Source organism: Lissotriton vulgaris, chromosome 3_1 (genome assembly GCF_964263255.1).
Source record: "Lissotriton vulgaris chromosome 3_1, aLisVul1.2, whole genome shotgun sequence".
In the NCBI taxonomy this organism is placed as follows: domain Eukaryota; kingdom Metazoa; phylum Chordata; class Amphibia; order Caudata; family Salamandridae; genus Lissotriton; species Lissotriton vulgaris.
The window spans coordinates 2,119,238,093-2,119,263,449 of NC_141689.1; the positions used below are offsets into that span (position 1 = coordinate 2,119,238,093).

Genomic DNA, 25,357 nt, shown 5'->3' on the forward strand with positions numbered 1-25,357 from the left:
GTTGCAGTTTCTATTTTCTTGGGAAGACAATGTTTCCTTGACCTTAACCCCTTCTATGCTCATGACGATCTCAGCTCGTCATGCAGCACAGTGCTTGTGTGCTTATGACGAGCTGAGCTCGTCATGAACAAGGGGATTCAAGGGGGTTCAGCATCCAGGGAGAATTGCTGTAGCATTGAAGGTGTTAAAGAATTTGTCTATATTCTTATTTTTAAGTTCTTTCAGAAGGGTATCTGATGTGAAAGCTCTAGATGTTTCCAGATGAGTTTTTTCACCGGAAGGTGTATGTTTTTATTTAACCAAAAGTGCTAAAAGTAATTATTTTTAATTTTTTATCCATATTTTGATGATAAAGTGAAATTGTGTGGAGGAGTATGAGAGAAGATCTGGGGAAGTAAGGCCTGTGAGACAGTTGCTCATTCCTTTAAGAAACCATATAAACAGATATCGCCAACGCTTGCTAGATGTGTGCAAGAGGTGATGGGTAGAGCTGGTGTGGATGTTTGGAGCTCATTTTGTGAAAGAAGCTGCTGCTTCTAAGGCTTACATGTTGGGAGGATCTTTGCAATATATTCTTTGCTGTGCAGACTGGTCTAATAAAGTAACTTTTCAAAATGTTATTTTAAATCAGTAAAAAATGTGGCTAGTTGTATACTGTTAATGCTTTAAACTTGCATAATGTTAGCCTCTGGGTTTTGCCATAAAATGTAGATTTTCTACAGCCTGGTGGTCAGAAAATCAGGATTCTATTAAAGACATGGAGGATAATATTATCCCTCCCATTTACCCAGCCCTGGTTAATTGTGTTTTCTATTGTATTCGTCGCTCATGGTCAAGTTTGAAGTACAAAGGAGCTCATACCACGCTATCATGATGGATTGTTTTAATTGTATTGTACCAAGAGAATTCCCATGAGGATGGACATGTTTGAACTAAAGGAATGTTAAGACTGTTTTGTTTGTAGATGTTGTAGGAGTGACAAAAGATGGTTGTGTTTTAGGAGTGCTAGGATTTTCTTTGTTCTGATTTCTTAAAGCTCCATATTCTTTAAAGAAGCTGCTGTGGAGAAGTAGCATATCCAGATTTTCTGCCCACCAGGCTGTGGAAAATGTACATTGTAATTGTCTTTCATCCAACTGGTGCACAAGGACTCCTGTGATCCTTGTTCATGTTGACCTCCATGGCACTCTTGCCATACAAAGTCATTGGACTGTGCTGATTCACAAAAGTCCTGCCACATTAACATCACTGGGGCAGGATTTGGATCTGCACTGTGTTGCAAACTGCTGCACATGCAGCGATGGAGCTGTAAAAGGGGCAGGAGATCACAGTCGCTAAATTCACCTTGGCGCTATTTTGGGATTGTGATAAATGCTCCTTATAATAACAGGGATTACAACAATACAAAAGTAAGGTAAATAATGTGAATGGAATTCTGTGTAAGGAAACAGATGTCTAAGAGTTCTCCAATGAATGGTGTGCTATTTTATATAAGACAACTCAAAAGGAACCTTTTGAATTAGCTTCTGTACTCTTAAAGTTTGTCTTGTTCCCTTTGACTCAATTATCATGGAAACACCTGAGCAACTAATTCAACTTACCCCTAGATGTATTTCGTTATTTCTTCATTACAACCCCTCGCCCTTGTTTTCCTTTGTCCGCTCTGATCCACTTTTTGCAACTGAAGACCTAGCACTGAGTTTCAGATCTGGATCTATGTCAGTATCAAATTAATTCAAATTGAACTAATTCCCTTGAAATGTGTACAGAAAAAGCTAAAGCATAGCCTCAGTTAAAATATAGAGTCAAAACTAATGCAATCTCAAAAATACAGCAACATTTGTTAAAGAAGTAGATAATAAAAACAATTCATATTTACCTATACATCACAAAATTCTCTAAACATAAAAGTTAAAACTAAAAATACAATGTATAACTCAATCTATTGTGACCTGCACAATACAGAGGACATACAGAAGTTGTGAAACATAAAAACATAAAAATTGTTGAATACAAATGGTAAATTTTGCTGTATTTTTGAGATTGCATTAGTTTTGACTCTATATTTTAACTTGAGGCTATGGTTTAGCTTTTTCTGTACACATTTCAAGGGAATTAGTTCACATTGGGTTGGATACCCCATTTCCCTTGATTATTCCAAGGGGTTCCTCTCTTTCTTCTTAAACAGTATCAAATGAATTCCACCCATTTAGACCACCTGAATTTGTCACTTTTGACTATCGATTTTACACTTTTACTGTGAGTAAGATTTACCGACTGAGTCTCACTCACAGTACATTCTGCGGAAATGGATTGAGAGTGTGCTAGCCATCACGAGAAGCTGCTGAAGTCTCTCTCGGGCAAAGCCAGGTGCCAGAAGTTCTGAGAGAGGACAGGTTAAGCATGAGGAGAATTGGGAACCAAGCTCCATGAATGAAACACCTTATGTAAATCAGCACCGAGGGCCTGGAAAACTAACTGGAAAAGTTTGGGCCTGCAAGGGGACCAGCCAGGAAAATAGTGTGAGTAGTACTCTGCTTTCGATGATAAAATCCACTCTGGAGAGGGCAAAGCCCCCAAAGATCAGCACAGTCTCCACCAATATTTTGAATGGGAAGGTGGCATGAATTGGACCCTTTCTCCAAAGCCACTTTCATCAGCAGGGACCCCATCTCCCTGGGGCCAAAATGAATTTGAACTGTCCCTGGGAACTTTATTTCTTTTGAGAACTCCATCTTCCCGAGCCATCACGTTCCTGGAGTGGTGTGCATTCCCCTCTCCCCATACCCATGTGTGTGGAAAACGGAGCGCACACCGGACTGCTGCAAGCCTGCCCACGAGAACAAGGGTGGAGAGAGAGAGCGAGCATGCTTCCTCCTGAAACAGCATAGGAAGGTGTCAGCCAGGTGGGTTGCCAGCCAAGATTGCTCATACTTTGCCCCAGCGCTGCCCACGCACCCGGCAGTAAAAATCAGAAGTATGACACAAGGCCAGTGGCAAACATTTTGAAATACTTGTAGAATGAGGCTACTTAAAAAGAAAACAACAAAGGGCAAAGCACAGCAGAAACACCCTTTATTTGATTAGCTGGGCATTAGGTGCTGCAGCGTTTTCTTGTCGGGCTAATTCCCTGATATTTCTGTATGTTTTCAAATGATTTTCCTGAAATCATTCTTCAATTCGTATGGTAAACGATATAACTTTCTTTGGTTTTCTGCGAAGGTCTACACTAGAATTAATGGTACTTCCTTTGGTTACAAATGTATTGCATATGGGGTCTCGAATACAGTATTTACATGATAACATTGTTAACTCTAAAATGATTGTGTATTCTACCACAACAAGAATTGGGTGACAACTCTGATAAGCAGTAATAATAATTAATACATATTATAAATGTTTGATATATTATAAATGTTTGATTCCTTATTTAATCTTTTTTTATACAGGTGTAACAACTGTGCTGACAATGACGACACTGAGCATCAGTGCTAGAAACTCGCTTCCAAAAGTAGCTTATGCAACAGCCATGGACTGGTTTATTGCTGTTTGCTATGCCTTTGTCTTTTCTGCATTAATAGAATTTGCAACTGTCAATTACTTTACAAAACGAGGATGGGCATGGGATGGAAAAAGTGTTGTGAATGATAAGGTAAGAAAGAAAAAAACAACTTTTTTGAACACCTGCAGAGACGTTTCACAAAACAAATACATATTGGAATTTAAGTTATAAAAGTCCATTGCATTCTATGCTATCCCTCGTTCTATAGTGACAACTAATATTAAAGTATTAATTGTACCATTTCAGAAAGTCACTTTTAAGTACAAGAGTACCCAAGTTGAAAGGTTTTGATTTTAAAATGCAATAACATGTTTTCTGTGTAGAAACGTTGCTTAGTTTAGCACTAATCACATTTCCTATTTGAACTGAGTTTAATTTTAATACTTGACCATTTGCATAATTCGTGAGTTTATCCCATTTATTAGTCCATATAGTTTCTATAAAACGTTAACAGTACCTTTGCTTTTATCAATTTATTTATGACGAACCATCACAAACATTTCCCTCATATTCATCGACCATTGGTATAAGCATAACAATTGAGTTATTGAGCTCGTTCTGGTATTTTCTGTTATTTTCCATCTGTCACAGCTAAAGAAAATGGGACATAACACTTTTTCCATGGACATCATTGACTGTAGCGATGCCGCATGCAGATATGATTGGACACCAAAAAATGCAATGTTTGACAATATGCTGTGAACACGCATATCTGCCTGTGTCTGAAGAAAGTAGAACACCATAGCACTTCTAGTAAAAGTGTTTAATCATCAGAGTTTTGCCTCAACACATATTTTAGTGAAAATCCACCATGACTGAATCCACATATTCCTAAATGTATGAAATGATAATAATCCAATTAAAAAAAGTAAAAGGACAATCATCAATTGAGGCTTGCAAATGATGATGAGATTAGTCATATCGGACCTTTTAACCAGGGTAGTTGTATACAAGAGAATCATTTATTCATATATTTATTTACTAGTATGTGTCACCGTAACTCTACACTACGTGCTAATCACCATTTCCGAGTTTCGATTTAAACCTAGGTACATAATTGCATGTCTCCACAACTCATATCAAGGGTTGGAGTCTCATTCAACAGGATTTCTAAGTGTAATGTTACTACTGGTAACTTTGCCCACGAAGGTGGAGAACACACTAGGGGAAATAATTAAAGTTAACGATTCTTAAAAAAGAAAAAGAAAAACATATTTAATATATAATATAAATATATATTAATTTTAAATACTAATTATTAACAATAATGAATACAATGAAAGGTTACAGCAAATTAACTAATCAAATTACATATGTATTACATATTTATTTTAAATATATTTATATATATTATAGTAATTTGACATTTAAATATATATATATATAATATAATGTACTATATGCACACAGACGCATATATATATTCATATATATGTGTGTGTTTATATATATATATATATATATATATATATATATATATATATATATATATATATATATATATATGCTACGATTATCCAAGCATTCACTGCTTCCACCATACCGAGAGTTGCGTCGTCACCAAGAGACTCCTTGAACTGAGTCTCGCTTACACCTCCATTGAACGACCACGCCGTGTGAGATTTTCAAAAGATTTCTTTTTTTAGCCGCTGCCATACGCGTTTCGACTACACAGTAGCCTTGATCACTGATTACGGTTTTGAAAAGCGCGCGGCCATTATTTAAAGAAAAAAAACATTCATGCAACGTCATCAACAATAATGAATACAATGAAAGGGTACAGCAAATTAACTAGTCAAATTACATATGTATTAAATATTTATTTTAAATATATTTATATATATTATAGTAATTTGACATTTAAATGTATAGATATATATATAATATAATGTAATATATGCACACACACGCATATATATATTCATACATATGTGTGTATATATATATATATATATATATATATATATATATATATATATATATATATATATATATATATATATATATATATATATATATATATATATATATATATATATATATATATATATATATATGACCAGGTCTCTGCTTGAATCGGTTTGGACCACAGGAATCACGGACCACCACGCAGCATTACGAGTGTCACAGGTAAGTTTATTATCCTTGTACAGGTTTTCTTTGGCACGACGCGTTACGGGCAGGAACTGCCCCTGATCACATCAAATATACATATATATATATATATTCCCGGAAAAAACATAGGTTTCACACATGTTATAGTTAGCTGGGCATTTCACTCATACAAAACCATTGAAATTCCCCTGTTATAGTTAAAATATTTATTTTTTAGAAAGACACACATTCAATGGATGATGTCATCAGTGATGTCATCAGTGATGTCATTTGAGATGTCATCAGTGATGTCATGAGTGATGTCACTGACCATGTCATGAGTGATGTAATATGTGACATCATCAGCAGTGCATTGTGGGCACGTGAGTTATAGTTATAGTTAGCTGAACTAACTATAACAGGGAAATTTCAATAGTTTTGTATGAGTGAAATGTCCAGCTAACTATAACATGTGGGAATTTTTTAAAGTTCCAAAACTCCACACTAAGAAGAATTTCCAAGTGAAAACAGTCAATGTTAGCCTATGGAAGGAAATTCAAGTTACTGTAAGTATGGTTAGAATTATTTTTCAGGATCAATAGTAGGCTGAAAGATGCAGCACTGAGGTCTCTCCTGATAACAGGTGAGTAAATCAGAATTCGCAGTTCGGCTGATTTTACAGGAATATTTGTACATTTCAAAAATAGACACTTAGAAACTTTTCTTGTGCAAACCACACAATAGATTCCTATGGAAGGAAATACAAGTAACTGGTAAGGACGCTTATATTTACTTTTCAGGGTCCGTACTGGGCTCAAAGATGCAGCACTGACATTTCTCGTGATGACAGGTGAGTAAATCGGAATTCGTAGTTCCGCTGATTTTAGAGGAAAATTGTGCTCAATGTTGAAGGAAGGGTGCGGGGCCTGAGTTGACATGTGTGCAAATGCCCTGTGGCGCATTTTAGGTTGGGGAATTATTTCCTCTTCAATCCTGAGGTCCCCTGTGAGCCAACTAGCCCAACAGGTACCTCCAGTATGCGCCAGGGAGCTGCGATGCTGAGAGGTTTTCGGAGGGCACGCCCCCTTTTTACAACACTCTGCAACGCAGCTCCGTGGCGCTTACTTGAGGTACCTGTTGGACTAGTTGGCCCCTAGGGGACCTCTGAATTGAAGAGGAATTAATTCCCCAACTTAAAACGCACCACAGGGTATGTTTGCACACATATCACCTCATGCCCCGCCCCCTACCATCACCACTGTGCAAACGCGCCCGTAGCACATTCTAAGTTAGGGGATTATGTCCCCTTGCATACTGGGGGTCCCTGGGCACCAACTAGCCCACCAGGAACCTCCAGTATGCACCAGGGGGCTGCGTTGCAGAGAGGTGTTAAAAGGAGCGTGGCCTATTTTCATGTCTCTGCAAGGCAGCCCCCTGGCGCGTTTGCAGAGGGGGAACAAATTCTCCTTGAATACAGGGGGTCCCTGGGGGCCAACTAGACCACCAGGAACCTTCAGTGTGTAGCAGGGGGCTGGGTTTCAGAGAGGTGTAAAAAGGAGCTAGCCTCTTTACATGTCTCTGCAAGGCTGCCCCCTGGCGCATACTGGAGGTTCCTGGTGGGCTATTTGGCCCCCAGGGACCCCCAGTATTCAAGGGGAATTATTTACCTCTCTGCAAACGCGCCAGGGGCACGTTTGCAGAGTAGTGCCTTAACTTTTTTGGGGGGATCGGCAGGGTACGCATACCATATGCGTATACCGCGATTATTTCCACAAAAAAAACAATTTTTTGGCCTTGGGGGTCCTTGTGGGACCCCCTAAGCAGGACTGGGGGGTCAGGGTGTTTCTACCTTGCCTCCTTTTCACGTTTTTCACATTTCTTTTTCTGTTTTCTTGTGCCTCGGTTCTACCGAGGCACAACATGGCTGCCAACACTTCCTGGTTTGGAGTGTTGACAGACAGTTTTTAACCAATTAGCATGCATCTCGTGCTCGTAATGGTACGCGTACTGTCCTCGGATGGTACGCGTATGGTACTTCGTCTATAGATATATCTATGATTTTACTTTTGATTTTCTAAGGAACTACTGAACGGATTTACACCATTTAACAAAAAGTCCAATCTCTGAACTAAACTCTACCTTTTTGCCAAATTCGGTAAAATTCCGCTCAGCAGTTCGGGCTGTAGCCTCACTTAAAGAACCCTAGGGAAAATGCATGGGTATATCACGTTTTGGGACTCCCTTTTTTCTCGGCCCCCACTTAACAAATCACCACGAAACTTTCAGGGAAGAAGCCGAGCGGAGCAGGCATTTTCTTGGAGAATATTTTAAGATTTGTTGACCGGCGCCAAAGTTATTCCAAATAGAATGTTGCGGATTTCCTATGGAAACTAGGTCCTAACTATAACTACCTACTGGCGACCGATCATGATATTTGAAACACAATATAATAATGCACAATACCCTTAAAATACTTATTTTCTGCATATACATAAAGTGCATGTTTCTCATGTCATATTCATATTGCACCAACCCCATAAAGTGCACATACTCATCCCTCAATAGTGTCAAATTCCAAACTGACACTAATTGAACTGCAGATTTGATTCCACTATTAGATTTACTACATAAGCCTCATCCAATGTAGAGTAAAAATGCTTTTGTAAACAACTCACTTTTATTGTTAATATACACCATAAAAGAATTTGAAAATCTATGAAGGCCCAAATAAAATCATAGATCCAAGACAAATGCATACAATAAATATTTAAATCTCATATCCATGTTTAAAGTGAAAATGCATCCAACCCCAATCTTTCTTAAAAATCAGATTAATAAATCATATGTGTTAGAACTGGGGGTCTCTAGTCAGGGCAAGGAGGAAAGACTCTTTAGATAACCTCTGCTCACCCCCTTGGTAGCTTTGCACAAGCAGTCAGGCTGATCCAAAAGCAATGTGTAAAGTATTTGTACCAACGCTCACAGTAACACAGTGAAAACACCGCAAACTGACTCCACAACAGTTTAGAAAAATAAAGTTATTTAATCTAAACTACACAAGACTAAAACAACAAAAATCCAACATACACAGTTCAAGAATATGGTTGCGAAAGAGTTCTTAAAGTTGCGATAAAAATAATCCACAGTTGCGTGAAAAGTTCACAGTTGCATCACATTTTGCCAACAGTACCTTTTAATTGTGACAAAGTTCCAAAGCAGACGCTGGTGCGGTGGAAAACAAGCAATGCATTGCTCCTGAGACCATGGAGAGGCTTTGGCGACAGTCCTGCTGCAGCAGTGGGTGTGTTGCAAAGAATCCGGTCTTAATGGGGAGGAAGGCGAAGACTTGTATGGATTCCGGTGCGTAGGTTCCGTAGGAAGTTTTTTCTCACAAAGGCTTGATGCGATAATCTGTAGGGGCTGCGATGATCTCCGGTGCGACAATGCGTGATCCAGCGGCGATCTTCCTTTCGCAGCTCCTCAATGCGATTGCTCTGCGACGATGTTCGCAGCGACGTGATGCGGTCCGCAAGCAGGCGGTACGGCAATCTCACCCAGCGATGACAGGCTCTGCGACGATGCTCGCAGCGATGGTGATCTTCCCGTAAACGAAGGATGCAAGGTCTCCAGCAGCGGCAACAGGGGCTACGACGATCTCGGCCTTCGTAATGGCGGGAATGTCCTTGCGCTGTCGGGGATGCGCTCCGCAAGTGAGAGATGCGATAACTTTTCTGTAGCAAAGTTTCTCAAATCTTGGTTTCCTGCTTCCCAGCACAGGTACAACTTCCAGAGACACCACAACTGGTCCAAGCACTCTCAGAAGGACAGAGCTCTCTCAGCAGAGCTCAGGGAAGCTGGGGATGAAGTCCTGGGACTTCAAAACAGGGAGCCAGCTCACAACCGGCCCTTGGAGATTCCTTCAAGTAAGGGGACAAAGCAACAACAAAGTCCTTCCCCTCTCCTAGGCAGCAAAGCAACTGCAGGTCAGTCCAGCATCACACAGCAGGGCAATCCTTCTTCTTCAGTCTTCCAGCTTTCTCCTTGGCAGAGGTTCCTTCTTGTTTCCAGGATAATCTAATTTTCTGTAGTCAGGGGTCTTGTACTTATACCCCTAAAAGTCTTTGATCCCTTTGTGCAGGAGGGTTCTGAGCCTGGTCTGAACCAATTCTGGGTGTTCCTTGAGCTCTTTGTTTCCCTGGCCTCTCCTTTCCTTTCAGGGAGAGGGGCAGGGTCGTCAGCCGCCCAGCAGGAGGTGGAGCCAGCATTGTGGAAGGCAGGCACAGCCCTATTCAGGCCCAGGTGCTATCCCCTCTCACCTCTCAAGATGCAGATGCAGTCATTCAGCCTAGGGCTGACCCATCCAGCCTCCTGGGGGCTCCCAGCCCCTGTCACTCTTAAACCAGACAGCCAATTCACAAACAGGCCAAGGCACACAGAAGGGTCAGACAAGAGAATAGCAACTTTCTAAAAGTGCTGTTCTCAAACACAGGATTTTGTAACAAACTTTCCTAAAAGGTGTATTATTAAATTCTGAGTTCAGGGATACCAGACTTTTATGTCCTATCTTGCTCCTATTGGAAGGTATGCTGGCAGCCACTGTAGCCAGCATCCCCCATGATAGCCTATGGGGCAAGATAGCCTTAGAATAGTGAAAACCGAAAATGGCTGTAATTCACTACCAGAGCATGTCACCTGCATAAGTACATGCTCTACCTTTCAAACACACTGCACCCTGCCCAATGTGTACAGAAAGGGAAGGGTTAGGCCTGTCCAGTGGGGACACTGACCAGGAGGACATGACAGTTCACAGACTGCACCCAGGCACTGTGTTGGCAGGCCTGAGACACCATTTTAAGGCTACTCATGTGGGTGGCACAATCAGTGCTGCAGGCCCACTGGTAGCATTTGTTATCACCAGCCCTGGCACACTCAGTGCAGTTTACTAGGGACTTCTTGGTGACACAAATATGCCAATCATGGATAACCAATCACAATATCAATTTACACAGGAAGCACTTGCACTTTGACACTAAACAGCAGTGGCAAAGTGCCCAAAGCATCTAAACTAGCAAAACCGAAATCCAGCACAGCATCAAAAATACAGGAGGTAGAGGCAAAAAGATAGGGGGAAACCACGCCAAAGATGCCAGGTCTAACAATATGTTGTTGCATCTGACTTCCAGAAATAGTGACTGTATTGTCCTCGCAGAGAGATATGTCTTAGATGTTGTAGCTAAAGTGCTTAAGATCCCTATTCAACATAACCTAATGTTATATAAAGTGCAGTACTGGTTATCCAAGCTAGATACAAAAGGGTAAATCCATATAAAAACAAGAATACCCTAGTTCTCAGATCATAAAACGGTCAAGCAACAAACAAATCTCTTCTAAAATCTTAACCAGACTGGGACTGGAGAAATGAAACAGAAAATTAGGGGATAGAATTTGGGCTATATATATATGTAAATGTCAAGCGCTGCTGCATTTGGCACTGTTACTTAGTGCAAAATGTAAGAAATTAGCTCTAAATTTACAGGAGTAAGTTTGGGGAAAATCTTAACCCAAGAGCACAATTATAAGCATGAGCAACAGCTCACGCTTGCTATTTGTGTTCTGACAACAGGGCACATTTTTGCACTAAGAATAACTTTTTTGCATAAATCAAGGGAAATCTTACAGAATTCTTAGGTAGTTCCGTGTGATTCCTCTACATGGAAATATTCATGCTATCACCACCCCTAGATAAAGTGTAGCTAATATTTGGCAATTCCACAAATTAATTTTTTTTCAATCAATTAGCTGCCTTTTTAGCATTCATTTTCTTAAAGTTTAGCATATTCTTATTTACAAATGTAGATGTTCACAATTTTATGACAACTCTTACTATCTCTGGTACCAATAGCAATCACTTTCAACCCTATTAAAGTGCTGTGGTTTATCGTTGTTGGAAAGGTCTACTCTCAATCTAGAAGAGTTGACAAACCTCTGCCCAATATCTTACCTCCCATCTAACTATATTGTACAGCATCTCCCGCCATAATTACATACAGTGCCAAACAACTCTTGGCCCTAAGGCAGGGAGTTGGGGAGGAATGTTGTCATAGCATTACAATGGTCTCTAGACAAGATCGATGTAACCATTGTTTTTTCACTCTGGCCCAGCAGCGCAATATGGCGAATGTTGAGGAGAGACTGAAATTATCCTTCATTAACTGCCATTCCCTAGGGAAACACAAAATGGAGGTCCATAACCTACTAATAGATGTACAGCTAGATGCCCTGTTTCTTACCGAAACCTGGCTTAACGAAGACTCTGCACCCAACATAATAGACGCACTACCACCTGGGTATGAGATCAAGAGGATTGATAGACCCGTGGGGCGTGGAGGCGGAATAGCTATAATTGCCAAAACAGAAATCTGCTGCACGCTCAAGCCAGTGGATATTAAAGAAAGTGAATCTGGTTTCTTTTCCATCTCATGTCAAGACAGTCAAATCCTGAAAGGGTTTCTGACCTATAGGCCCCCAGGTCCTGGGACCAGATTCACTGAAAGCCAGATAGAACATTTGATACAACCTGCCTTAAAGTATGAAAGGCTGTTGCTTCTAGGGGATTTAAATTTCCATTTGAATGATCCCTCTAACATAGAAGCCAGGGAAATCCGTAATGAGCTTGCAGCTATGCAAATGACGCTTAAATCTCAGCTCCCCACTCATGAATATGGGCACTTATTGGATCCTATTTTTTCCATCTGGGAACTGTGGAATATAGATACTCCGGTGCCTGTGGTATGGTCAGACCACTACCAGATTCCCTTTCAGGTTGCGGTAAAAAGGGGGAAAGCACGTAAGGCCAACGAGACAACGAGACGCAGGAAATGGGAAGGCTTTTCTAGAGGGAAATCTAATGACCTTATGGAACAGGATGGACCCCCAGTAAGACAAGAGATAGAGGCAGCCTGCGAAAGGCTGGATAACCGCATCTTGAAAGCCCTTGATCATACAGCCCCGTGGACCAATAACAAACCATGGAGGCAATCTAAATCTGCACCTTGGTTTGGGCCAGAGCTTGTCAAGGAAAAGGCTGCATGTAAACAACTTGAGAGACGCTGGAGGAAAGATTATTCGGTGGCAGATAGGATGGCCTATAAAGCTAAGCTTAAAGGCTATCATGCTTCGATTAGGAAACATCGGACGGCACACTATAAAGACAGAATAGAGAGTGCGGAGAACTCAAAGAAAGAACTGTTTGCTGTGTTCAAGGAAGTGGTCTCCCTTTCCAGCAGCGCCGAACCATTGGAAGGCTCGGTGGAATCATGTGACCGAGTGGCTCAATTTTTCGCTGATAAAGTGGGGAAAATGTACTCCTCATTTCCAGCGGAAGCTTGAACTAAGCCCATGACAGAGGATGTCAATATTAAACCTGGAGGATCCGAGTTACTAGTATCCTTCAACACTCCCCAGGAGGACATGTTAATTGACATAGCCTCCAAAATTAAATCAGGCTGCCCCAAGGATCCAGCTCCCGCTAAAATACTTAGGGATTGGGTGCATTGAGGGTGGCGGCGTCGTAGGTCCGTCGAGTGGGCTGGCAACGGCGGGGGTCAGGGGTTCTGGCGCGCCTTCGGCGCGCCTGCTGCCGTGAACGCCGCGCGTTCGCCGGGTGGCCTCTATATGAGGGGCTCAGGGAGGGAGGAGCAGCTGGGAGGCGGGAGCGGGGTGGCAAATGGGAGCGGTGGGGCGGCGGGGCCACAGGTATCAGCGGCGGGGAATCAGAGGGCGAGGCGGGAAGCGGGGGCACAGCGGCAAAAGGGGAGCGAGGGGGTCCCAATACAATATGGATACAGAAGGCAAAAAAGGGGGGAACAAAAACAAACCTAATACAGTCACAGAAGGCAAGGGGACCTGAGGGGAAAACGACAACGCACAAGGTTACCACAGAGACAAAAAACGAAGGAAACGAAGCAACAGCAGTCAGAGCGTAGCAGCCGCACGGGGAGGACCACGCGGTGGCTAGGGGGGCGACCTACCTGGTAACAGGGTCAAGGGTCGCTCCCTTTACCATCGGGCGGCCTCCATATGAGGGGCTCAGGGGGGGAGGAGCAGCTGGGAGGCAGGAGCAGGGTGGCGAATGGGAGCGGCGGGGGCGGGGCTGCAGGGAGCAGTGGTGGGGAATCAGAGGGAGAGGCGGGAAGCGGGGGCACAGCGGCAAAAGGGGGAGCGAGGGGGTCACAATACAATATGGATACAGAAGGCAAAAAAGGGGGGAAACAAAAACAAACCTAACACAGTCACAGAAGGCAAGGGGACCTGAGGGAAAAACGACAACGGCACAAGGTTACCACAGAGACAAAACAAAGGAAACGAAGCAACAGTAGTCAGAGCGTAGCGGCCGCACGGGAAGGACCACGTGGTGGCTAAGGGGCGACCTATCTGGTAACAGGGTCAAGGGGAGGGGATATGTGGTCCAATTTCCTTGAGCCTGTAAGGAGTCTTGTGGCAGCATTGAGGCAGGCTTTTAATGGTGCCAGGGAGGTCTTGTAAAGACCTGCAAGGGTAGAGCATCCATATTCCAGTCTGGAGATGACTAGAGCCTGGATTGCCATTTTCAGGTCAGGAGTGTCAAGGAAAGGTTTAAGGTTTCTTAGGTAGCTCAGGTGATATCTGGCTGTTTTGACCATCGAGTTTATGGGGCCGGGCATGTTCAATCTGCAGTCTAGGGTAATTCCAAGGGATTTAGCAGAGTCCACAATGGTTGGTGGGCAGTTGAGCGCTGTGATCACCTTGATCCATTCCTGGATGTCAGGGTTGGTTTTAGGTGTGGAGATTAGAAGAACGTCTGTTTTTAGCAATAAGCTTGAGCTAGTTAGAGGTGGGCCAATGGACAGTCAGCTTCAAGGCCTCATTCAGGGAAAGAATGTCCTTGGGAGAAGAGATTTTTATGTAGATCTGGGTGTCGTCGGCATACATGTGGTAGGAGATATTGGCGGTGCGTAGTACTTCTGAAAGTGGTTCAAGGTATAGATTGAAGAGGGTGGGGGACAGAGTTGATCCTTGGGGACTCCAACCGTGATCGGAGAGGGAGCAAATAGGTTGCTGTTGATTAGGAATCTCTGTGAGCGATCCTGGAGGAAGCACCTAAAACATTCAAGAATGGGGCCATCCAGCCCCATCCTGATCAAGGAGTTTTTCATAGTTGACTGTATCAAATGCTGAAGATAGGTCAAGGAGGATTAGGAGACAGGTTTTTCTTTGGTCAAGGGCTTGAAGAGAATCATCTACGATGTGGAGGAGGGTGGTTTCATTGCTGTGACCAGGTTTGAACCCAGATTGGAAGTCGACAAATAGGTGGAAGTTGGTAATGTGTTGGCTCAGCTACTGTTGGACACATTTCTCCAGAACTTTAGCAAGGAGTGGGATACTGGATATAGGACTATAGTTGTCAGGGAAGCAGGATCCAGCGTAGGTTTTATTATGATGGGGATGACTTGGCTGGCTTTGAGAGATTCAGGTATCGATCCTTGTGGGAGGGAGGCGTTGATAATTGCAGTCCAAGAAGGGATGATAGCCTGAGAGGCAGCAGCTAAGCAGTTAGAAGGGAGAGGGTCATTGAAGTGGTTCTTCGGGTTAAGGGAGGATAGAATTTTTGACACGGAATGTTCATCATAACATTTGAAGCTTGGCCACTGCCTTTGGTTTTTGGGTGATGCCTGGGGGGCAACATGGAGAGCAGGGGAAGAGTCAGAGAGGTTTGGGAGAGAGTGGCAGATCTGAGTTCATTTCCTAGGGCAATGATCTTGTTGGAGAAGAAGGAAGAAAATTCCTCATGCGATATCAAATATTTAGGGGTTTCTTTAAAGGTTTTTACCAATTCGAATAGTTTGCACAGTCTATTCTTGGCGTTCTCCAGTTCTGTTCTGAATTTTTTTTTTTAGTTGAGGAAGTTTTAGATGGGCAGCTGATGGGTGCTGTTTCCAGTTTTGTTCTGTCTGCCGGAGGGCTCTCCTCTTATTGTTTAGGGATCCGTTGTACCAGGGGTTCCTCTCTTTGATCTGGGTTCTCTTTAATTTAAGTGGAGCAAGGTCTAGAATGTTGGATATGGCCGTGGAATAGTGTTTAGTGAGGCTGTTGTGATGTGGGGGGGGGGGTCAGTCTCAATGGGAGCGGCCAATTTCCTGAGATACAGGTTTTTTGGTGTATTTAACTCAATGTTTGGGAACCACGGGTTGTGCAGCCCATGTCTTGTGGGTGCCAGCCAAAAGGAAGGTGATAGCGTGGTGGTCAGACCAATCGCATGGGTCTATAAAGATAAGTTTGACCACAGAATCCTTCGCGATGATCCAGTCCAGTGTGACGCCTTCGAGTGAGTTGGGAGTGTGCAGACTTGGGTAAGGGCTTTGTCGGCCAGGAAGTCTCTGATGGCATTTACCTGAGTGTCCTTGGGGTCATCCCAGTGCAGGTTGAAATCGCCAAGAAGAATGTCTTTAGTGTTGTGGGAAACCTTGGCTGTGATGACTTCCAAGAGGTGGACAGTGAAGGTGTCCTTCCTCCCTGGGGGTGGTAAAAGATGTGCAGTCTGCACAGTTGGGTGGTCTTGCTGCATACGGGCAGAGCCAGCTATTCGCAGGAGGCTGTGGGATCTGCCAGCAGTTCGGTAACATGGAGGTTGGAGCGGTGGATGCAGGTAATGCCTCCGCCTTTTTTGTTAGACTGCCAGTCTAACCTAACATTGTTTCGTCTATCCATATGTGATGCATTCTGCAGCACACATAGAAAGAGGGAAATACCTCATAGGATTGTTTTTGTGCAGGAAGGTGCCTCTTCCTACACAAAACAACCCTTGTATTATTAAGCAAGAGTGCCTACATTGGCACTAGACTGGCAATATGGCATCAGTTATGGCAGAAAGGACTGGAATGCACCGTATTCCTTAAATATGTGGTGCATTCCTTTCCTTTCATTTTGGCGTAGGGCAGGGCAGCAGGGTGCCTTGCTGTGCTGCCCTTCACTAAAATGCCATAAATGAGGCTCTAAGTGTTTAATCAAGGCTATCACATTTGGGAGGGCCGCTTGTAATTGTCCTGACTTACGGTCATTATTAGTCTCTTTAACTTGATTGTACAATTTGGGAACCACAACATGGCACTTACATAGTATGTTGGTTACAGGTAGGCAGGTGTTGCCTGTGTAGTAAATGTCCTCTCCACTGTTCTTCTCTGGCTAGACTGTACTGTGTTATCTATGACATCATGGAATGCCAGGTTCATATATCAGCTGGATTGGCAGTATTAGTGACAATAGCACCGAACTTTAAAAACTTCCTTCGAGCAATTACTCTGTCATTCACTAACGCTAGTGGTGGCATCTAGTGAGGGTACTTGCGCAGGTTCATGGGAGCTGTACGTGCGTGTTTTCCATGGAGTATCTGCACTCAGTTTTTGGTGTTATTGTGCCTAAGAGTGCCTTTGTTTTCAAGCGGCAATGTAACTCACGGATTTAAACTGTACACACGGGTGTCATTTTTCGTGAGCCGACGTGCGTGTTTGAGGAGGCTGGACGCAGACGGTGTTTTGCCGGTGAGTGGGGAGGCACTATTTTTGCTGGTTTGGTGAACCTAAGATGTTGTTTGTGCTAAATGGCAGTTCAACCGCTGCTTTTCTAAAGACTCACGAGCCGCGCACACACTCCCTATGCACACAGTCTTACCTGTCTCGTGCTGTCTGCATAGTCGACCATTGGTCACAAGCGATCTTCCCTTCTTCCTGCCTGCCGTCCGTCTGATGACGTCTATGGAATGCTTCGGGGAGTTGGTGAAGCGAGATTCTCCTGTGACGCCTGTGACGCCTGTGATGTCTTTGGAGACACGCTTCTTACGTCGCTACGACCGATGTGGTGGCCATTTTGGGTTTGTTTGGTTGCCACGACAAGAGCTTGCTCTGTGCGCTTCCTGGTTGCTGTTCGCCACGTCCGTGGGCAGCTTTTCAGTCCTTCGTTGGAGTTCTCCTCTGTTAACGTTTCTTGAGGCATTTGTCTGCAACGTTTCTTCATGCATCAGCACACACACGACATTTGAGTCAATTTTTGTTGGAATTGTGACGCTATGCTTGAACTGTCATCACTATTGGGAAACCGGCGAGGTCCTCATCTTCCTTTTTCGGTCTTCTCATCGTGTGGAAATATTCAGCGATGACCTCCTGTGTACAGATCCCGGGTGAGATATCGCTCACCGGAGCTCATGTTGTTTGTTCATTGTGTGTGTGGGCGGGGAATTTCGTTTCTGTTTTGTAAATGCTGTAGGTTTTTACTCTGGGGAAACATGTGGTGCTCTTATGGAAAGTGTCTTGTGTGCTTTGGGGGCTCATTTGACCTACAACTAGAGTTCTATGGACTCTCTCTAGGGTGTTTAGTACTTTAACTTGTACACTATTTTGAGCACATTGTCTTTTGTAGTTTGTTTCCTAGGATTACACTTTCAAACCCTTGGTGTACACTTCATGGGGAGGTTGCAGGGCCAGCCAATGCCCAATTTTGTACCCTTTTTAGGGCATGTTGTAGTCTGTGGGTGGATGAGTGTTTGTGGGTTGTGGGTAGTCAATGCCCCATATCTATTGTTTTTTTTGTGAGGTAGTGGTGTTTGCGGGTAGTCCATGCCCTACTTTGGTTCCCAGGTCTATTGTCCTGTGGTGTACCCTACTCAGGGGATTGTGTCTTTGTGGGTAGTCCATGCCCCATAGTCTCCCAGGGTTGTTGTCTTTTCCCTGCGGTGTCCCCTTTTCTGGGGAAGTTGGTGTTTGTGGGTAGTCCATGCCCCATAGTTTGTCCCAGGGTTTTTGTCTTAATCCTGCGGTGTACCCTTTTCTGGGGAAGTTGGGTGCTTGCGGGTAGTCCATGCCTCATGTCTATTCCCAGGATTACTGTCCTGCGGTTTACTCTTTGAAGTTGGTGTTTGTGGGTAGTCCATGTCCCATTTCCCAGGGTTATCTTGCTTATCCTGCGGTGTACCCTTTTCAGGGGAGCTTGTGCGTTTTGGGTAGTCAACGCTCAACCGCTTTGAAGTTGTTGTTTGTGGGTAGTCCATGTCCCATTTCCCAGAGTTATCTTGCTTACCCTGCGGTGTACCCTTTTCAAGGGAGCTTGTGCGTTTTGGGTAGTCAACGCTCATTTTTATTCTCAGGATTGCTGTCCTGCGGTGTACCCTTTTCAGGTGAGGTTCAGTGTCTGTGGGTAGTCCATTCTCCATATTTTGCGCTGATCCCCTGCTTTTGGTGGAGATGGTTTGTGTACTATTTTACTTTCGAAGTCTACCTTCTTGCAGCTACTGGCCAGGGCTTCATTTTGGTAAGATTTTGAGCAGTGAATTTATCATACGTTTAGTGTTGGCACATCTTTATCAGGGGTAGTTTGTTTGTTGTCTGCAGCTAACTTAGCTGTTGCTCTTGTTTTTTTCGAAACCTTGCTGTTTCGTTAAGGGAGGGGGATTTGGCATATTATGTTGTTTTCTCTGATAATAATACCTCTTGCTAACGTCATCTCGTGTTGTTCACTTTAACTTTTGGTTCTTCTTCTTTTGTGTACTTCCCTGCTGATTGTGGCATTTGAGGTATTGTTGCCAAACATTCCTTTATTCTGCTATTACTCCTTAAGGGAAGAGGATGTGTAGTAAATGTCCTCTCCACTGTTCTTCTCTGGCTAGACTGTACTGTGTTATCGATGACATCATGGAATACCAGGGTGTTCCTCTAGCTCACTGTGCCTGTCTATTACTTACTGTGGCAGTTGGTCATCTGAGGCTGAGCTACTAACAGCTGGCTCCTGGTGGGTTTTCCCTTACATCTTAACCTGTCTATCTAACCTGGAAGGAACCTGCAATAAAGGATCTTAACTTATCAAGTGGACTCTGCATCTTCCTTTACTACAGCCTGCACAGGTAACAGTGGTGTGACGGGGTAGGGTGGGTGGGGGATTAGATAAACAGATGTCAAGATTAAGTATGGGTGGAAAATCCGTTCCGCTCGCGGATTTTGCGGATTTTTGGTAAATTCGCAATCCGTCAGATTTGCGAATTTCCCGCAAAATCCGCAAATCCGCGAGCAGCGGATTTTATGGCTTGCTCGCACTGTTCGCGTGAGTTCGCGGCTTCCCAGTTCAACTTCGCGCCCCGCGAATAAGCGCTAAATTGCAGAAAAACGATCTTAGCAAAACTGAAACTACTTACCAGGTTCAAAAGTTCAAGCTCATCATTAGTAGCCATTTCCTGTAGTGCTTCCTGAGGGGCCCCTCCAGAGTTCAGTTGCCTACTTGCAACTATTATGTGACCCTGCTCTGACCCTCAGAATGGTTACACATATGCCACAAAGGTCCTGAATTACAGCTAAGGGAGACAAGCAGGAGCCAGGCTGGAAGTTCAAATCCAGTGACACATTAATCAGCCCCTAATTCATTATTGTCAGTTGGGGCAGGGCAGGTGTTGTAACTAATTTTGCAACAATGAAAGCACTTAGCAAGTGCAAAAGATCACTAATCAGGAAGCACTAAGGAAACAGGTGCCAGCTAAAAAAATATTCTGTGACACATTAATCAGCCCCAAATTAATTCAGGTCACTTGAGGCAGGGAAGGGGTGCTTTGCTTTGCCACAATAATGTACACTGGACAACCAGAGGGTGCTGTGATGAAACAGAGGGTGGCATGGGTGGGCCAGAGGGTGGCATGAGTAGTCAGAGAGTGGCAGTGGTGACAGAGGGTGGCAGTGATGAAGAAGAGTGTCCCAAACAGGCTGGACACGTAGAAACAACAAGTTCGCAAAACTTGCGACCCGACAGGTAAGTTCGCTTTGCGAAATTGTACAAAACCCTTGCGAACTGGCAGAAACCCGCGCGAACACAAAAAAAAAATAAATCTGCAAATTCGCGAGAATTCGCGGATTTTGCGGATTGCGAGTTCGCAAATCCGCAAAATTCGCGAACGCGAGATTCGCAAAATTCGCCCATGCTTAGTCAAGATAGGGAAAGTCAAATTTAAAAGTGTATAAAGAACACATACCTTGCGCTCTCCGCATTGCGAGTCAGTGTTGCAGTGAGCGCAAGGTAAGTGGTTTTATAATTTTTTATATTTTACTTTCCCTATTGCGTCATCTGTTGACTATCTCCCACCCGCCCTGCCCCACCCCACTGTTGTTACCTGTGCCGGCCGCGCCTGCAGGTAAGGTGTGGTTGGGCAATCTTATTCTGGGAAAACATTGCTAGCTGGGACAGTGCTTTTGGCTTCATCCATGTCCAGGGGGAAAGACGGGCACATATGGACTTGACTTTGGTTCATCACCAGCTCACCCGCTGTGCATGCCCTTCGCATCCTAAAAGGCCCCTTTTATTCAATGAATGTTATGACAACCGTGAAAGTAATAGGTTAAACTTAATATGTAGATAAAATTATACATAAAATAAGTAGGCAAACAATGATGAAACCTGAACTTTCTCCTCTCCTACACTCTTCTTCCTCTATTACTGCCTGCACTCCTCTCGCTTTCTTTCTCGCTGTCTCTCTCTTTCACTGTCTCTCTGCTAGTATAATTGCTGAAAAATATTCTGCAATTCTATCTTTATCAAGAAATCTATGTCATCTTTCAGAACCCTGTTGAAAAATGACGATTTTCGAGGGGTTTCTGCGAGACACTGCAACCCTTTCCCTTACTCTATTCATATTTTTACTTACAAAAAGGAATATGTTTAATTACACGTGCATATACGTTTGCTACGAGGATAATGTTGAAAGTTTATCAGATCACCTTCAGGAAATCATTCTTGACTTCATTAATACTTTCTGTTTTTTCTAGAAAAAGGAAAAAGCATCAATAATTAAGAAAAACAACGCATATGCTGTAGCTGTTGCAAACTATGCCCCTAATATAACCAAGGACTCTGCTCTGCCAACAATTTCAAAGAGTGCTGCCGCAGATCCCAACAAGCCAAAACCGGAAGCCAAGCCGCAAGAAACAAAGAAAACATTTAATAGTGTCAGTAAAATTGACAGAATGTCTCGAATAGTGTTTCCCCTCCTATTTGGCACTTTTAACTTAGTGTACTGGGCTACATATTTAAACAGAGAGCCCGCCAGAAAAGAAATGGAAAAGTAAATAATGACGTATGTTGAGACTGTGTAGTGTTTGAAACTTGGATTGGGTGTATTGCTTTGTAGGACTGCTAAATGCTCACCTGTGAAATTATCTGTATTCTATATATACCTTTAATACATGGTGGTGAAAATGAAAAAAGAACTTGAAGTGGATACAACCTATAGCAAAGTAGGTCGGGTATTTATTTTATGCTAGCAAAGGTGAACTTGTTTCAACAGACACTCTGCATAGATTGATATCCACTTTCCATTAAAGGGAGTGAAAATAGAATTCCTACATATTTCTTTGTTACGGAATTGTGTGCTTTTTTATTTAAAGTGTGAATATTTTTCTATGACATAACATTGTGCATTGATGGAAGAGGTTACTGACAACCTGTAAACATAATTTTTTATCTAACTGTGGCCGCACTATTACCACTGCAAGTTTTACAGTCTGACTAGATGACCTTGTCATAGTGTTGTTTAACTGCAAATTGAGGTGATTTCATGCTTCAATTTAGATAGATAGATTCAAAACAAACACTGAAAAATGTATGTTTCAAAAATTGTACAGAGCTTCACTTTAAAGCACGGGGAACTCAACCAATGTGTGAGTTCATGTGATTGCGAGAGGATGCTTTTAGAACTTTCTTTGGTGCACACCCTTATGCAAACCTGGTCTTTTACTTGCCCCGTTCCCATTTCTGCTTATATAACAGAACTGATGCTGTCTGCATTTCACTTTGAACAATGTGTAGCAAAGACCGAGGAGTCGATCTTCAAAGTTTATTGTATTATCCTTGACTTATTTCTGAATGCCAGGACTACTAGATGAATAAGTCACACCAAAATAAATTGGGCCCAATATATTGCCAGCTAAGGTTCTCTTATGGCCTGTCATTCATGTCTTGTAAGCCATTACATGGAGTATTTCATCTTTATTGTTAAAATGCATTACAACTCTAAATATATCTATATTTCTTTTCCTGTTTATTGTGTCGGTTATTGTCATATTCATATGTTTGCAATTCAATGCATTTTAATGCTATTGAACTCCATTGTATTATTTTCAGTGGCATAGTCGAGAGTATGGCTTCATGTGGAAGCTTCTACATTTGATACTAAAGAGGATATTACATTATTGTCAGTTCATTTCATTTAAACATAAGTTGTTTAAAGTGTACAAATAAGGGTACATTGTGCCATTGAAAGCATCACCCTAGTTTAGCTTCATCAATTTACTGGCCTTTGACTTTCCTAGACATTATTTGAGATAAGCTATTAGATGCAAAATTTACTACTTTATTACTTGGTCATCAACAGCCAACAGACAAGTGAATTGTAGCTCTCATCTTAGATTTCCCAGCATTGCACAAAATTGATAAAAATGTCTGATAATCAACTTACAAGACATATTTCTCTCTCAAAAGTGTTTAAATATTGTGAATAATTTGTGGGACACTTTACATTACAATGTTATTGCTGCAAAGGGGTTGTGTGAGACACTTTTGTATATATGTTCAATTTACATATCGTAATTTCACTGTTGCTGTTTGTTGTCATTATTGCTGGCAAACCCCCCTAAACACAGCAATTATGCTAGTTTTTTATTAAAGAATTATACCTGCAACTTCTAAATTAACTCTTAGGCTTGAAACTCAGGTACTGTGATCTGACTTACCGTGATCTGACTGGGAATTTGCTCAGACTATATAAGATTGTTTGTTTGATTTAAAGTTTGTGTAAGTAATGTACTCCATTTTATGTTATGTTACTTAGTTTTGAAAGTGTTAACTGTTTCGTCATTAATGATTATTTTCCTTAAATGTAAATTTCACTTTACAATCTTCCCCACCAGGAAAATAATTAAAACTAATATTTAGAATTCAAAAACTAACTTTACAACGGTATGACTCAATATATGTTTATGAGATTTAACTTTAAGAAACCAAAATTATTTAATCTAACAACATATTGAGGTAACTCTGCTGTTGAAGCCATTTTAGCATAAATAGTGCAACATCAAAGCCCTTTTTGATTATTTTTTCTTTTTGCCCTCCTACGTTTTAGCCAAGTACAGCCAACATTTGTTTTAAAGATAGCTTACTGGTGCCATTGCATTCCATTCCATTGATGACTATAATTTAGGAAACATTAGTGATACTTATACATTTCTACACATTTCTTGCGTGAGTGTTTCTTGATAAAGCATTGAAAATAAAATATTTAATTGTATTGGGAAACTAATTAAAATGTGTAGAATAATCCCTGTCAAGCTATATTAACATGGTTAGATTTATCAAGAACATACTTCCTTCTCTAACTACAAAGAAAGCTGTTGTAAAGAGTACAATATATCACTATCAAAGGAGAGAGAGAGGACTAGGTAGCTAGTCCGTATCCCCAGGGTTTTATATGTGAGATCAAAAAGGACTAGCCTATTTGTGAATTTACATAGACTCAAGACTGTAAGACAGGGTACAAACCCTTTTGGTTGTCCATGAAGCCCTCACCCACCAACCTGGTTGGAGGCATGCTTCATCATCGGGCCCACCCAGTTACACTGAGTGTGTCCCGGGTGTGCTTCGACGCCTGAATACAGCGGAGCAGGTATGTTTCTGAGTGTGCAGAGTAGTACAATACCATTCAAATGGTAAGCATAAGGGAAGGAAGTCTATTCTGTATAAGGAAAAGGGGTGACAACGATTTCTTCTAGTTTTCAGCCTGGCTATGAACTGCCTCCAGATTTTTTTAAACATATTTTTATTGAGATATTTTAGCATAATACATTTTAGCATAAGAAAATAGTAGATTCTGGGGTCACAGTAATAATTGAAGCATTCAAGAACATATATACTTTACAGACTTAGTAGCTTTGCTTTGGAAAGTTACAAGGAGTAATCTTAGTGACAAATTGATCACTGTTTGCAGTGGTAGCTATGAGATAGTAGTGCCATGACTGTGATGTCGTACATAAATGCTACAGAATGTTTGAGTCAAGTGTCGATAGAAGTAACTAGTATAGGGAGTAAAAAAAACATCAGACCTTGACAGAAAGGTAATTTAGGCTCAGAGGGAAGGTGCCAAGTGAGGTATTAATCAGTAGTTGTTTCTGAGGGCCCATGAGTGGATAAAAAAGGGGAAAGTGGAAAGGGTGCTGGGCCCAGTTCTTGGGAGGGTACACGCCAACATCAAAAGGCAGTGCACTAGTCTTAACAGGGGGGGCAAGCGGGGAGTCCCTTTGTGGAGTGTGATAGATAGTGACCATACATGATGTTAAACGAGGAGGGTGTTTGGCCTACGATGAAGTCGGAATAGTCGTCTGGATTCTCGAATGCCAAAATGAAGTCCTGTCTATAGTGAGAGGATAAAAGGATTGATCATTTCATCATGGGGCAAGGTGTAGTCCCTGAACTTGTCACCCAATGCTTTCTAAAACCCGTCCCATTCTTCATCTGTTGGATATTTATGCAAGCCTCTACTCTCCTTCCCTGTGGAGTGTTTTGCTTTCCACTTGCAAACATCATATTACTGTTGATTGCTACACCAGGGCGGAAGGAGGTACTGCAGTATTCCTGTGGAATGTAATT

The 25,357-nt window shown here is 42.4% G+C and overlaps 1 protein-coding gene across 1 annotated transcript in view; it reads left to right on the plus strand.

Moving 5' to 3' along the window:
- Nucleotides 1-23,397, plus strand: part of GABRA2 (gamma-aminobutyric acid type A receptor subunit alpha2) — a 663,148-nt gene extending 639,751 nt beyond the window's left edge. Inside the window, exons 9-10 of the mRNA XM_086962689.1 lie at nucleotides 3,450-3,652; nucleotides 21,487-23,397. Coding sequence (XP_086818815.1) covers nucleotides 3,450-3,652; nucleotides 21,487-21,786 — 503 coding nt within the window. The 3' untranslated portion in view covers nucleotides 21,787-23,397. The remainder of the gene's footprint in view (nucleotides 1-3,449; nucleotides 3,653-21,486) is intronic.
- Nucleotides 23,398-25,357: the final 1,960 nt, after the last annotated feature.